At 39.7% G+C, this 15,801-nt stretch overlaps 1 protein-coding gene across 1 annotated transcript in view; it reads right to left on the reverse strand.

The window, feature by feature from the left end:
- podxl2 (podocalyxin-like 2) overlaps positions 1–15,801 on the reverse strand; it is a 32,185-nt gene that overhangs the window by 13,566 nt on the left and 2,818 nt on the right. Inside the window, exons 2-3 of the mRNA XM_079683332.1 lie at positions 6,332–6,675; positions 5,121–5,472 (exon numbers count right to left, since the gene is read on the reverse strand). Coding sequence (XP_079539458.1) covers positions 5,121–5,472; positions 6,332–6,675 — 696 coding nt within the window. The remainder of the gene's footprint in view (positions 1–5,120; positions 5,473–6,331; positions 6,676–15,801) is intronic.

Consider the following 15,801-nt stretch of genomic DNA (forward strand, 5'->3'; position numbering starts at 1 on the left):
TTTAACAAATCTTATTAAATAATCTGATGACAGAACTGGAAACAGAATAGCTGAAACTTTAACAAAATAAATAACTCAGTTACCTCTAATCATTAACCCATGTTTGTATAATGTAGTTAACCCCGTGTGTTGCTGCTAGCATACATAACACCTGACGTGGAAACGTTACTCGTGGATGGGGCTAAAGAGCTACTAGAAAGACAGTCGAACCCGGTGCATTCCTCCGTCTGAATGTGGTGCACTTTTGCTAAATGTTTAGACAAATTGCTCGTGTTACCGCCCTTACATGCTAAACACTTTTGGTGACGAGCATTGTCCACCTCAAGACGGGTAACATGTAACCACACCTTGGAGCGCTTCTCTCCACCATCTCCTCCGTGTGTTGCTGCATGTAGCAGATGCGTGTGTGTAAACTGCCCCGCCCCCTTGCAAACAGACGGGGGAGAGAGAGATCTCTTCTGGATTGGAAAGATAGAAAATACACCGACCATAGACGCATTTGTTTGTCTTTTTGCATGTTAGAAACGAGTTGGCGACACTAAGACTAAGAGATAATGTTTGTGTAGCAATAATACATGACCTTTCTCAACTCGCTACTCGGAGGGAAGTCGCTGTCATATGCCTTGTACACTCCGATAATGCCTCTCCACGTTACCTTTCTTTTGCAGAGCGACGCTTGCTTTACAAATAAGGCAAATAACCTTTGAATGTGACATCACAAAAAAAGATTCTCCCTCCCATTCTGTGTGGAAGTGGTATGTCTTTAGCTTTTTGCTCGTTCCCGCACTCATTTTGTTGTTTGTCTCTCCCGGCACTTGACTGATTTTGTATCGCTTTGCATTCTGGGTTAACAGACTGGAAAGCAATAGGTCGCTTTTTCTGTCAATCAAGTCAACTCCTGAATTAAGTGGCAGGGAGGCCAAGGGAGGAGGGATCAAAACCTGTTTTGTCTATTTTAACGGAGCTGGATTTTTTTAAATTTATGAATGACTCGCGATCTACCAGCATTGCCCCCGCGGTCGACCGGTCGACCGCGGTCGACGTACTGGGCACCTCTGCTCTAGGGGGTCCGGGAGCATGCACGCCGGGAAGACTTTTTTTCTTTAAATTTAAGTTAAAGGCATCAATCTGGTGCACAAATTAAGAGATTTATGGATACAGCTGCAGTGCATGACATTAAGTATTTTGGGAGATGGCCCTGTGGGCCATCTAAGCTAATTTACAGATGGCCCTGAGCCCAATAGAGATTGCCCTGAAAAATGCGTGCGGACGAAATGACACACGAATGGTTTGGGGGGCCTCCCCCTAGAACATTTAGATTTTTGCAGGCCTTAGATGCTGTCTGGTGCATTCTCTAGACTGAATTATAAGATGAACCACCACAATATTATATTGTACAATTTCAATGTTATTCTTCATTTCACTTGTTTGTTTGCTCTTGTTTGTGTTTGCTCTCTTGCATGTCCTGCATAGCTATAAGAAATACTTAAGTTGTTGGTCAAGACACTTTCCATCCGATGAAGGCAAATGCCTTCCCAGATGTAAAAAAGTAGAAAACATTACATTCAGTTGTAACTGCCAAAACAAACATTATTTGCACTATTATGGCCCCTGTTAAAAATGTTTGTAATGTTATCTACTGTAAGTTGGTCGAACGAATGCCTCCTCATCCGGAAGCTGACCGAGCAGACCCGAGCAGCAGTCGAGAGGAGCCGAGCGCATCCGCGAAGCACACAAAATGGCGACGTCAGAGTTCCAGTTAGCCGGCAAATCTAAATCTCTTCGGTCAAAATAATTTCCCTTTAGCGCAATACCGCTTCAGTTGCGCCACTTATGTGACAGACAAGAATAGTCAATTCTAATGTCTAACACTTAATGTGGAGAAAGAGATGTGCTGTATGGGTTGATTGTGCGTTGATCTGTTGGTAATGCCTCGGGGTTCCGGTGGGCATGTAAACAAATACTGCGCTATACTGTGTGGCCTCACCCAGTTGCATAGCGACGCTTATTGTTTAGGTGTCTTTTAATAAGCAGGTAGTCCTATCATTAGCTAGAACTAGCTTGATCTGATCGATATGGACATAAACGCGAGTGAAGTCTAATCTGACGGGAGAGAGAGTCAGCTGCTGCTGACGAGTCGACACGCAGCTCTGCATGATCACATGCAGCGGTGAGCGGACAAAACACACAATTCAGGTTAGAATATCACACGTAGCTATTTTAATTACCTCTCAAACTACCGTAACTAGTTATAGATATGTTTAGTTTCACTGTCGGGTCACTCATTACTGGATCCGCAAGCTGCATGACACTGGCATAATAGATTGCCCGATCGGGCAACCGGCAGGTGAGGCTTCATTGCCCGAGCTAAATACTAGATGGCCCCGGGCCATCGGGCAGCCCTTAATGTCGAGCCCTGAGCTCTCAACACTTGAAACAGAACTGTAGGCCTATATATTTCAATACTCCAAAAACCATTAAAATATGCTCACAAGCAATAACAAATCATTGATAAACTCCTCTCTCCTATCTTTATCATACCTCGTCTGCATTCTTTCTTTTTATTTATGCATATTTTACTAATCATTAACCTTTCAAACTCTGCTTTTGATTTTTTACTGACCTATAGCACTCAGTGGAATGATTTATTAACTTACTTTGAACAACTATTTTAAATAGATGGAAATACTTGTTCACATAAATGACCAAACCGTTTGAGACCCACTGAGATAATTTAGACTAAAGTTTACAATCTAATCGCTCAGCGAGTCCTTTAGCTCACTGAGCTGACGTTATCTCAGCCTCTCAGTCCGACAGGAGAGGACTCTCCCTCTCCTTATTGTTGGAACAGCTTCTAATCTCTGTTAGCTCCGAGCTACAACCCTCGTAACTCTCTCTGGCCGTTTCTCAATCGCGAGGATACTGGCTTGGTAGTCGCATACTTGCAAGTCACTTCCTTCAGAAACAAAGCAAGTATACTTCCAAGCCACGCCTTCGGAAAACAAAGAAAAATGGAACAGGCTAACAAGTGTGCCACTCTCTCTAACGGTTTCAACATAGTCCCGAAAATAAATACCTCACGATGTCTATCTAATTATGAACTTGCTTTACTTTCACGGAACACATTTTTGGTGATAACAAATGCAACGAAGTAACATTTTTACCAACACATATTCTACGCCACTACATACTTACATTTAAATGTGTGCTGCGCTGCGTCGGTTCAGCCATTCTCCGCAAGGGTTTTTGAAATTGGTCCGTGCACAAAGCATTGTGGGGATTTGAAGGACGCGAAGTCTACCCATGTGCAGCCTCGAAATTACCCCCAAACCAAGGACGCGGCCTCGGTGGAATTCCAAGTATGCTGGAGATTGGAACAGTCCTTCAGCGGCACTCGATGACGTAGTATCCTTGAAATATTGGCTCGGAAGCCAGTTTCCTCGCGATTGAGAAACGGCCTCTGTCTCTCTCTCTCTCGCTGTCTCTCTCTCTCTCACACAAAATGCACTCGTGCTACACACACACACAGACGCTCCTCCGTGACGATGACCGCTTGCGTAAACATTTATAATAAACACATTTGAAAAGTGGGGGGGACACAAACGGGATTTTGAAAAGTGGGGGGGACATGTCCCCCCTGTCCCCAGTGGAAATGACGCCCATGCGCAGATCTAAGATCCAGTAGAAATTATAAAAAGCAAAAGTCTGCTGCTTATTGTTCTACTAGGCCAACATAGAGTATCAGAGTGAGAGTGTGTTAATTAATACATTTGGCAGTTTGGAGTAAGTCAGTAGATTTGTTTGTGTGTGTTTCATGTATAGGCCTCTCACGATAATTAATTGTGTTGGATACATTTTCGGGGAAAAATACGGGGGGAAAAAGCCCCTTAACAGGTTAAATGGGAATTAAATCATTTTAAGTCATTTTGAGTGTTCCCAAAGCCCTGGTGTTCTGCAGTTTGTGTGGGCCTACTGTACTGTTGCACAGTTTATACTTTAGAAATTGACCATCAACAAATATGTTAGAAAGTTTGATGTGGTTATGAATGTTTATCAAAGTTTTTATAATTCATCCTGAGGGGAACATTATTGATTGTACCCACATTTCATGCCAAGACATGAAATGTTTTTTTGAGATATTTCGGTCAGAACCAGAGTGTTGGAAGGATAAACCATCATGATTCAACCATCACTAGAGCCATGCTGGACGCAAATCAAACATAATTGAGCTATAATCCAGCATCTTCACAGCTATTTGTCCTCCACTAGGAGTCTCTATTTATCCGGTAATAAATTCATATTTAAACCCAATATCTTCAGACTGTTCCAGGCTCTTCCACTTACATAATGTGTGTCCAGCAAAGAGCAGCAGAGTGATCAGTCTGTAACATGTTGGACTGAATCTGTGGTTTTGCCCTGAGCAAACATTTAATAACTTCAAGGAGACAGCAAACATCTTCATCTCAAATGATGCCTGTGAAGATGAAACCTCCCTATGGGTAAAAGCAGGTTTTTACCAAAGCTTGTGACCAAAGCTAATAAGGTTGTCTGAGGGTGTCTGAGGATGCCCTTGAGCAAGGCATCAAACCAACACCCTGTAGATACTGCCCACTGCTCCAAATATGAGGATGGATTAAATGCAGGGACTACATTTCACTGTGTGTGGTGCTGTGAGCATGTATCCAACCAATAGAAAAGGATTTCATTAGAATAAATATTTTTTGAAAATGGCACTGTTTTGGGATATTGCAGAGAATTCTTACATTTGCAGAAATGATTGCAAACTAATGTTTATGTCAGAAGTAAAAAGCTAAGGTTAGGCTATAATAAAAAATGTTTACAAGACACTTTATATTTACAGGTTAAAATATTCTGTCATGGAATCGCCTATTTTAAGAGGTTGTGATAATGAAATAAACCTGTGTTGGATATTTATTGAAGTATTTTATATTTTTTAACACAACATTAAAATCCCTTAACTTGTGGTAACCATGGACGATGGAATCGGAAGAGCAACATTTGTGACTTTTGTCCGGGTTTCAGGACTTTTAAACACTCATATATGTGAAGTGAACAGCCTATTTTGATTCGGTGCTGAATAGAAGATCATTTCTACTAACCAATCAGAGCATCCAGATCTGGAGTTGTGTGGTTGGCATCCAACACATGGAGGCCTTGATCATCTGTTCCTCCTCCCCTCTCCTCTTCCTTTTCTCTGGCTCCTCCCCCTCCTCTCTCTATGTCCTCTCCCTTGTATCTCTCCCACTCCTCCTCTCCCCCTCTCCTCTCTCGGTCCTCTCCTCCTTCCTCTCCTCTGTCTCTGTCCTCCATGTCTGTCCCGAAGAAGCCGGACGCCTCCAGGGAGGCATCAGCAGCTCCTGGCCCGTCAATGAGCTCCTTGTCTGGGTCGCTGGAGTCTGGACTCCTCCTGTAGCCTTCTGCATCCTGAGGAACCACCAGATGGACCATACGCTGGAAATGGAACAATATTTGTTGGGCATATAATCTACAGTATAATTTGTTGTAATATTCTTGTTGTTTTAAACATTTTTTATCATTTTCGAGATATGTGCTCCATTTTCACAACCTAATTCTTCCTGCTGTGATTATGTTTGCACCACGCAAATTCCTTGTATATGTACGTTAACCTGGGAATAAACCCGATTATAATACAGATTCTGATATTTGATACAAAATAACTATTCTCAGAGATCATAGCAAAACTTATTCAGAACTAAAAAAAGTTTTAATAAACTATGTCTGTACAATTAAAAAAAAAATGTTTTTACCTTCGATAATAAATGACTAGATTTGTTCTGAAGCTAAACAAAACATTGACACAAAATGATTTAATGTTATATGTTTTTACATGATATCTGCTCCCTTCATAAATGCATTTATTCCTGTTTTTGTATGTTTTTCTGTATGTTGCTTCCATCATTATGTCATTTGCACTAAATTATTGCACAATTTAACGTATTATTTTTTCTTTAATCAGAATCAGAATACCTTTATTAGTCCCACAGAGGGAAAATTTGCATCGTTAAAGCAGGAAAGAGCCACAGACAGCTTAATGTTACATATGTTAAAAAAAAAAGTACTAAGTTAAAATCTTAAGTATAATGTATTTTGTATTGTTTGAAGAGCCTGGCGCTTAAGATTTTCTTTTGCAACAACTAAGCTGTAATGGTTGTGCATATAACAATAAAGCCTTTGAATGTTGAATTTTAATAAAGCATGGAGGTTTGCATGCATGTACTGTATGTTACCCCAGTATGTTTTAGGTGTGCCTTTTGCAGTTTATTACACATCCTCATGAACTTATGCTCACCTCCATGTCATCTACTACACCAACATTTTCCTCCAAAGCAGGGCGGGTCCTGACTGCTTCCTGACCTGCGGGGGGTGGAGGATTTATCTGAGAGGAGTTATCAGACTCCATCTTGTCCTTGGAACGGGATGTTTCGTGGATCTCTGGCCGGCCCATGTCGTGAACCAAATGAGGCTGGACCCGCACTAACTCTGGCACTGAGTGGCGCTTGGTTCTGACTAATTCCTGGATGAAGTGTGCCTGGGCTGGGCCTTCATCCTGGAACACCCGAGCCCCGGGGGCACTGAGGGGGATGACCCTCTGAGACGAACCCACTCTGAAGGCATCACAGCAGGCGAGCAGTGCTATGGGGAAAAGAGACAAATACATTGAAGATGATGATGCAGTGAAGCATAATGTCTTATTACAATAAAACAGGGATGTACTTTTTGTTTCTTTGTATTTTATGGATCCCTCAGAGTAGATAACATTGTCAGCAGAAGTTTTACAGGGTAAAGAAAAGAAAACAAACTTACAAAATCAGTTCTAAAACATACAATATATGATTGGAATTATAAAAAATATAAAAGCAGAACTATCATATCAAAAATATATATTCATTTTAGCTGCAAACAGTTGGGTACACAGGAGAATAGGAAATATCGGAATTACTGAAAACTTTGAACCTTTTCAATCTTAATTTCTTGCTTAACATTAATGAATGGATACATAACAAAGAGAAGGTATTGTAAAATTGAATACAAGCCAATATATTTGATTTCCTTTCAGTTGTTTGGTTAATAATGTTTATTAATCAAGCCATGTTAACAAATCAATTACAGGGTCAAAACAAATCAAATTAATATCAAAAAACAGTCAAGGTCAAATTGAGTGGATTGACAGATCTAATGAATGTCACTTGTTCCCTAAACATATTTAATGTGTTGTGTTTTTGTTACCCAGCAGAGAGAACAGCCATAACACTATGAGCACTCTGTTGTCTGCATTATACATTAAGTGCCTTTATTTCCCCTCCGAAAGAAACTACATTGAGTTTTAACAAGCCATTCATTCTCTCATTCTTCCTACACAGTGGTGCAGCGATGACACATGTTTTAAGAACAAGTTAGTATCACAAAGTCTCCCTTGACAAAATCCAATTGATTTTTCCATTGGATTTTTAAATATTACAGGAAATAATAAGCTCTGTCGCAAACATACATTTATGAAATGTACACGTTATGTTCAGCCGGATAGTCTCCACATATTAACACCACTTTATGATTTTTGAAGCATAAATGCAAATGATTTCATGTTTGCTGTGATGACGTTTAATTGTCTTATTTTGTGGTACAACGCTAAATAATTTCCGGGTTTTAGGACTTATTCTTGCACAACTCTATTTATTCCTACATTAATTTATAGTTGAAAGCTTCAAGTAATTATTTGCAGATTTGTTTAACCAAGGCCGAGAGATGCTGCAGTGTACATTATTCTTTGTTTGTTTGCTCATAAAAAAGAAAATAATTTGTAAGAGTCACACATATTTCCACGTATATTGTTCTATTCGTTTTTCCATTGATAACACATCACGGCTCCACATTCACCTATTCTCGTGTCCATCTTTCCATCACTTATTCCCAGGTTGCGTTCCGATAATCCAAAAATCAGCTCCTAAATTCTAACCCTATCTCCTATTCCTTGACCTCTGAGTGAAACGTCACGGGGTGAAGGGATAGTGGATAGGAGAATTCAAAAGGACTTAGGAGAAGAGACTGCGGTACTTTAGAGAATCCGAATGCACTTTCACTATCCGACGTGTTTATGATGCACCAGCGGACGTCATTGTGTGCGTCTGCTGCTGTGGGGAAACTATGGAAACTACAGTGTTCTATACAACGGACTACAACATGGATGTTTAATAAGAACGAGGGACTACTGTAAACTCATCTAGAGACTCTGCACCGTGCTCTGATGCTGTTGTTTTATGCTTTATGAACGTCGACAACAGAGAAACATATTCTTCATGAACAAAGTTGTAATTGAAATAAAAAAGGAAAGTGAAATGTATGCTCGTCACCCTCTCCCTCCGGTCCACATTAATACAAATGATCCCAATACGTATGATTGTATGAAAATATCTTAAAATAAATACAAATTTATTTATTATAAATGTTGGTCCTTAACATCTATCACTGTGTACATCACCGTTCAAACATATTTTAAAAGTTGAACAAACCCCACACAGCTCAGTGAAATGTTGACTTTATTTGACAATTTCAGTAAAAACTAATGTTCATATTTCTCTTTTTGATTATAATACAGATGAACGTTCAAAACAAAGCACTTTGGCAAGTTACCACATACGTTTTAAAATGCTTAATAAGCACCGTAACTTTCATGATATAACTTCTAGGTCATTATCGTTTGTTTCCGTGAACGGCCGACTGTTGTCTGACGGCAAATGGTGTGGCTGCAAGGCATTGTGGGGCAGCATTTTCTCCTCTCCTTTCGGTAAGGGAGGTCCAGTGGTTCCTAAGCTAAAGGAGGTTATAAAGGAAGTTTGAAACCTCCTTTCCTTTCATTTAGAGAATTGGAATGGCACTTAACATGGCTGCCACTGACGTACTTCCGGGTCATTTCACTTGGTTAGGAAGGTTCCTAAGCTAAATGGACTATTGGAACGCAACCCCAGTCTCCCTCATGTTTCCCATGGTGCTCTCTGTCTGGGACCACAGATGGCTGTCTGACCTCAGGGTCTGACTGAGCAGATTATCATATCATCGCCAACATGTCTGCAACATGTCTGCAACACGCTAAGCTGTCACTACAAAGCCCCTCAGACATTACACTTCCTTCCTGCTGGCAAAAAGATCCCCCATCCCCCCTACCAAAAAGAAAAGGCTGACTGACCATAGCTGATAAGCGTGAAGATATTGTTCTGGGACAAGAGGTCATAGAAATTCGGAGACAAGGACAATACAGATTGTTACGATTAGGACTTGTGGAGCTCCTGAAATGAATCATCATTAGATAAAGAAGCTGTGCAGGATGAATATGAGGAGATAAAGGGGGCTTCATTGTGGACACATCTCTGTGTCCTGGCTGTTAGTCATGGTCAATTCTCCTGGATTTTGCTTAAATTAAACCTTCAGTATTGGAATACATCAGCCTCCACTCTCCAGCATCCTCTTGTTTTCCACTTTATTGCTCCAATAATTCACAGTAGCTGAACTGACTGCTGTTAAACTGTCTGATCTGTCTTCTGAATCAGAGCAGAAGATATTCCTCAACATCCTCTTCATCTCGTGTAATTTCAGCTGCTACCCGCCAGTCGTTGATTTGGACTTCAAAAGGCCAGTTTTAACAGGCCTTTCCCAGGCCGCCGAATTATTAACTGCTCACAATACCCTACTGGTGCTCAGTTCAAATGTAACTCCTGACGGCTAATGATGATGGTTTTAGGGATGGGAAACTCTACGTTTCCTGTCACCACGGCATATTTTCATAGTTCTTTGTTCTATACTAAAATAGTACGTTTATTTTTCTTACAGAAGACAAAGATAAGAGAGATAAGATGACTTAATAGTCTTAAGTCAACAAAAATCTTACATTAAAAAATATGAAGTTGTCTAAATATGATGAAAAGGACATTTGGCTCAGGGTTAAGTATACAAAAGATACATTCACACTACAGTAAACACAAATAATTAGGGATGCACCGAATATTCGGCCGCCGAAAATTATCGGCCGAAAATGGTTAAAAAGGCCCTTTTCGGCTTTCACCGAATGTCAGAGAACAGGGTTACGTTGGTAAGCTAACGTGTTGTTGTGATGACGTAATCAAAACGCGGCGACAAGCACGGCGCGCGACCATGCTCGCGGCTGGCTCACAGCCAACTTGTCTGCCGCTAGGAGATATTTAAAAATATCAGAGGAAGAGGCGCGGATTGCGATTTGTAAAACGTGTTCAGCTGACATTTCTCGAGGGGGTGTAACTGCAAAGACTTTCACCACTAAACACCCGGACAAATATGCGGAGTAAGATCAAATCACAAGCACTGACAGCGGGAGACTGTTCAGCGCTGCCTCTCCTGTGCTTGATGAGAAGAGGAACAGATTTATGGCTGATAAATCAGAGAAACTACTGTACATTAAAAAGAACCTCCCACTTTTCCTTAATAAGTAGACAAGGCTGGCTTATCATAAGTTTATCTAGTTCTACATGTCTACTCTATACCCACTTTCCTGAACAATTTTCATTGTGAGTTATAATTCACCATCTCAGGTTATCATTAGGGGGAAATGACAGCAGCACAGTGATCAATATATTGTACTTTCGGTATCTAAATGATACAATGTTGTTTACATTGCTCATGAGGACAGACCACCTTATTGGCAGATTCTTGAAATTGTAATTTAATTTGTAATTGATTGTGGATTTTGTATCCAGTTTTCACTTTATGTATCTGTATATATTGTTTACTACTTTGCTTATGAGGACAGCCTTATTTACAGATTCTTGAAATTCAATTGTAATTTCATTTGTAAATAGTTACATTCATGTGGATTTATCCAGTTTGCACATTTGTATGCATGCACTTATAGGTGCATTTGTTGTTGTTGAAGGCCTGGCTGTTACATTCTTTATATACACTATTTTGTCGTAGGCCTACTGGCCTAGATGTTTATGCAGTTTTAAAGCACCTTGGCTTTGTTCTGAGTGCACTTTGTTGTAGTTATCCTACAGAGAAAAGAAAATGCACTTGACTTGGAATTAATGTACTGTATGCATTCAAAAGTGCTGAATAAATGTTTTATGGACCCATAATAGTGATTATTATTTAAGTTAAGTTTTGTCATAATCATGTCTTTTTCCAAAATCAGGTAGCTGAACAACATTGGTAAAAAAATGTATACATTATATATATATATATATATATATATATATATATTTCTATTAATCATTTTCGGCCTTTCGGCATTCGGTTTTCGGCCAACTGTTTCCTATTTTCGGTATCGGTTTCGGCCAAGAATTTCCCATTCGGTGCACCCCTACAAATAATATAACTATAGGGTGGATTTTCATTAAAATTGGTCCAAATGTCCAGCTATTACAACATCAGTTCAATACAGGAAGATAACTTAATATCAGAAATCATTTGTAAGCATTAAGGAATATAAAAGTTGTCTCCACTTTTCATCCATTAATTTCCCTGTTTGTGAAACTTTCAGTCCCACAGGAACCAGTGGACAGGTAATAAACTTCTGTTCCTGCAATGACTTACCCGAGACACACAGTGGGAAGTCATTATCACCAACTGGAACTTTTCTTGAACTGAATTACAGAGGTGATAGGAGAGCATGTTTTAATCAAGGCATCTTGATTACTTCAGGTACGAGAGGACTCAAGAGAAATATGAAGTCACAGCTCTTGTGGCCCTGTATCATCAAGGTGCAGATCTATTTTAAGGGAAGCCTCTGCTAGGTTAGACCTGGAGACCAGTCAACACTGAAATATCTCAACATTTATTTGGTGGATTTCTACAAAATGTTGTCCAGACATTCATGGTCCCCAGAGGATCAATCCTACAGGCTTTTGTGATCCTCTGACTATTCCTATAGTGCCACAATCAGAGCAAAATGTGTCCGATACTGTGACTTGTGACTAAATTCCCAGCGAAGTAACGACTCTCATCGACCTCAATGAATGGTTAACAATATACCTGCTAATTATTAACATAGTAGAATTTTAATTGAATAGATGTCAGCACGCTAACATAGCCTCACAGAGCATTTCAAATTCAAAGTAATCTCAAAGATCAACTAAAAGCGAAAACTAAAACAGATATAGGTTGTATTTTTTATTATCTGTTGCATATTATTTATTTATTTGATTTCAATATATTTTCTAAATGCTTATGTCTTGCCTCAGTTCTCCCCTTCCTTCTTCGAAATGTAACTAGATGTTAGCTAAAACCCTTAACTAACATTGAGAAAATGTTCCTGCATTTCACATCATTTATTTTTTACCTCTGTAAACATTTTCTTAGTTTTGATATCCCTATTCTTTGAAGATCACCTATTATGCTATATTTGAAAAATATATTTTAGGGCCATATCTATACAAAACATGTCTCTGAAGTGTTTTGCTCAAAAAATACCAAACAGATCACCCAGCCATGCCTCATACCCCTCTATTTCAGCCCTGTTACTAAAGTGCTGATTCTGGGTCCATAGCTTTAAATGTTACAGAGCTACTGCTGGCCACGTCCCTTTTGCGCTGCCGCTGGTCACGCCCCTTTGGAGCGCCATACAAGCAGTGAGCTCTGTGAAGAGAGAAGTTTCTACTCAGCAGATACTCAGCTAAATGCTGCCGTGATTAAACGCCATATTATGTACCAAACCACATCAAGGATTATTTCTGAAACAGTATGGAGCTCAAATGCTTTCACTCTCACTGGTTTACCACAAGGTGAGTTCCTTTTTATATCCGGCTTCTTAACACATATTCTCTTCAGTACAGGTTAGCTCTGTGTGTTAGCGATGCTTTTTAATGTAAACACAGACCATATTACTTCCAAAACACATTGTGCATTGTTTGTGATACAGCAACGTTTCTGATAGGGTCGTGGGCGTAAAGCCAGCACACATTTTAGTAATGTCGTCATGACCGCAGCAAACCTGGATCAGCTCCGTTGTACCCCTGTTTTTAGAGATATGGGTAAGGAGGAAAAAAAGAGAGGGTTGTATTTTCTGACACTTTGTGAGTCTCCTCGCACACCGGGGACACATACTGTATTTATGTAAAGCGCATTTTGCACAATAGCTGACCTTTAAGGTAAAAACAAGAAGAACATCTGTTCACCAACAGCTGATTATCTGAACACTGATATCTCCTTGCAAACATATTGTAGACTTGTATTTCACCTTCAGAATGTGCTTAGTATAAAAACCAGTGGCCTCTAAAATGTCCCGCATGCCGCACTGATCGCTGTGGATGACTGATCCAAGGAGAAGAGATGGAAGAAGGGAATTAAAGATGGAGGGATGAACAGCAAAAGTGAAGAAGTGCTGTGGTGGTTTAAATTCCTCCCTTTTCCCAAACCCTCAAAGTCAGCACTGTGCTGATATAACTGCACGTTAGTAAAGTCTGCATGTGCATTTCTGACAACCCAAGGACCAAAAAGCGAAAGGAGATGAGAGAAAATCTAGTCGTGTTTAGCGGAGTCCAGAGCTGCTGTCTGTGTGATTATTTTGGAAGCAGCAGATAACACCATAAATAAATGTATCGACTCATTGATGTTTGAATATTTGGCTGAAGAGCGAGGACTTGCAGTGTATATTAAAGCCTGGAGAGAGGGTTTCAAATGTTTGTGCTGATGTAGCTTTCACCTTCCCAATGCAGAGCAAGTATACCCAAGAGGTGTATTAAGAAAGATGGTACAGTACTACTAATGCACTGCAGTGAAATAAAACTACACAAATCAATATTTACAATGGATAAAAGGTCATAGATAGATGTACCACTTGCCTGTTAAGCTTTACGGAGCATTTTGGTTTTACAGCCAATAACATGTTTTGGTTTTAGCCACATTAGCTTGCTGTTTTTAGCTATAACGCTATGATAAATACCACTAAACCCAACCTTCTAAGCACCAGTAGACCGTCTGACAAAGTTAGCAGCTAGCTGGTGAACCAGTGTTCTGTTAGCCTTTATTTGGGAAACTTTGACCGGAAAAATCAGTGGAATCAGTTTCTCTCATAACAGAAACGCTGTTGTGAACGTATCTGAGCATTAAAAAGCTAAAGAGACAGAAAGTTCCCTCAGGAGTTGGTGGAAACCAAAACAGAGCTTTAGCAAATTAAGCTATCTTAATACATGCATACATAATTCCGCCCCTCTACTTGCAAATTATACTATACATTGTTGGCCTCTCTGTTAAACAGACCAGACCAAGGCAGGAACCCATGACATGACATGACATGACATTATGAACCTGTAACACAGAAAACCTAGCATGATAACTTGTCCAACACCTACTCTAAAGTAAACAATAAACATGGTTGCCTAGGCTGCACATGGATGGGCAGCAAGAATACCAAGCATTGTGTTTGGTAGACACCAATTATCGGAAATTGGGAAGCACAATTAGTCACCTGCTTTACTGTAAGCATAGTGTATAATTTTAGGAACAAAAATAAAACAGGAAAATATGCATTGAAACAGAAAAAAGGCAAAAAGAAATATGATAACCCTACAAATCTCAAAATAGGCTTCCTATGGAGCTCATGCCTCTTTCTATTTGAAACCCTGGCTAATTATCAACATATAACATTGAAAGATACACCAAATATGAATGTATCATATATATCTTGTCTGTATTGCACGCTTATATGATGTGGAACACAAGCACATCTCTCTCATGCCTAACAGTCTTGTTTCAGTACTCCAAAGTCACCTTGCAATGTTTCGTCTACAAAGGCTACTTTGCAGCGTAATAACTTCAAATACTTCCACAGTCCATCCAGCAGGAGCTGAGTTATCAGCTTCACACAGATACACTCCAGAGGATATGAGCAGCTGCTGGAGGGAGATACTCTCCAAAGTCCATCAAACAAAACTGAAATGACTGAAGTAGAGAGGAAAAACCCTTGCTTCATTATGGCTGGGAAGTTAAAGCATGGAGAAAAAGAAACAGGAAATCTGGACATCAATAACCAGAAAACACACAATGTTGTTAAATGATTTGTTAATAGCATAAATGTTGTGTATTTATAGTAACGTTTTAAAGTGGCTTAAAGAGGCCCTATTATACTATTTGTGGTTTTCCCTTCCCTGTAGTGTTATATAGCTTTGTGTGCATGTAAAAAGTCTGCAAAGGCTAAAATCCCTGTGTTCCCTCCTACATCCCCGCCTGTCTGAAACGCCTCCATTGAACTTCTTTTTTCACTTCAGTAACATAATGACATCACAATGTAACACTATTCTATTGGCTAGCACTCCAACACATTGTAAGTGAAAGGCTAAGAGGCGGGACATCTATAAGCAGTTGAGCAATCAAATCAGGGCTGGCCAGCTAACCAATCAGAGCAGACTGGGCTCTGGTTTCAGACAGAGGGTGAAAAGAGGTGCTGCAGCACAGGCACTCAGGCAGTATGAGAAGAATAAAGAGCTTTTTGAACATTAAAGCATGGAGACATGTCACAGGAGAGGCACTTAAAACAAATATGAAAATTAGCTAAATATGTCCACTTTGAGTGATCTTAAATTTGTTTATGGGAAAAGATGATTATCAGTGTTCTGATGCTTCTGAAAATGTTTTTAATTAATACCTTTAGTGTTCTTAATATTGAACGCATCTGAATGCTGTAAAAAAAAGTTTATTAATAATGTCATCATGACATCAAATTAAGTCATTATGTGAAGAACGTTTACAATAATGAAGTCATTGACAATTTTGCACATTTTGGCACAATACCATATTCAA

This window comes from Notothenia rossii (genome assembly GCF_949606895.1).
Source record: "Notothenia rossii genome assembly, chromosome: 5".
NCBI classification, from domain to species: Eukaryota; Metazoa; Chordata; class Actinopteri; order Perciformes; family Nototheniidae; genus Notothenia; species Notothenia rossii.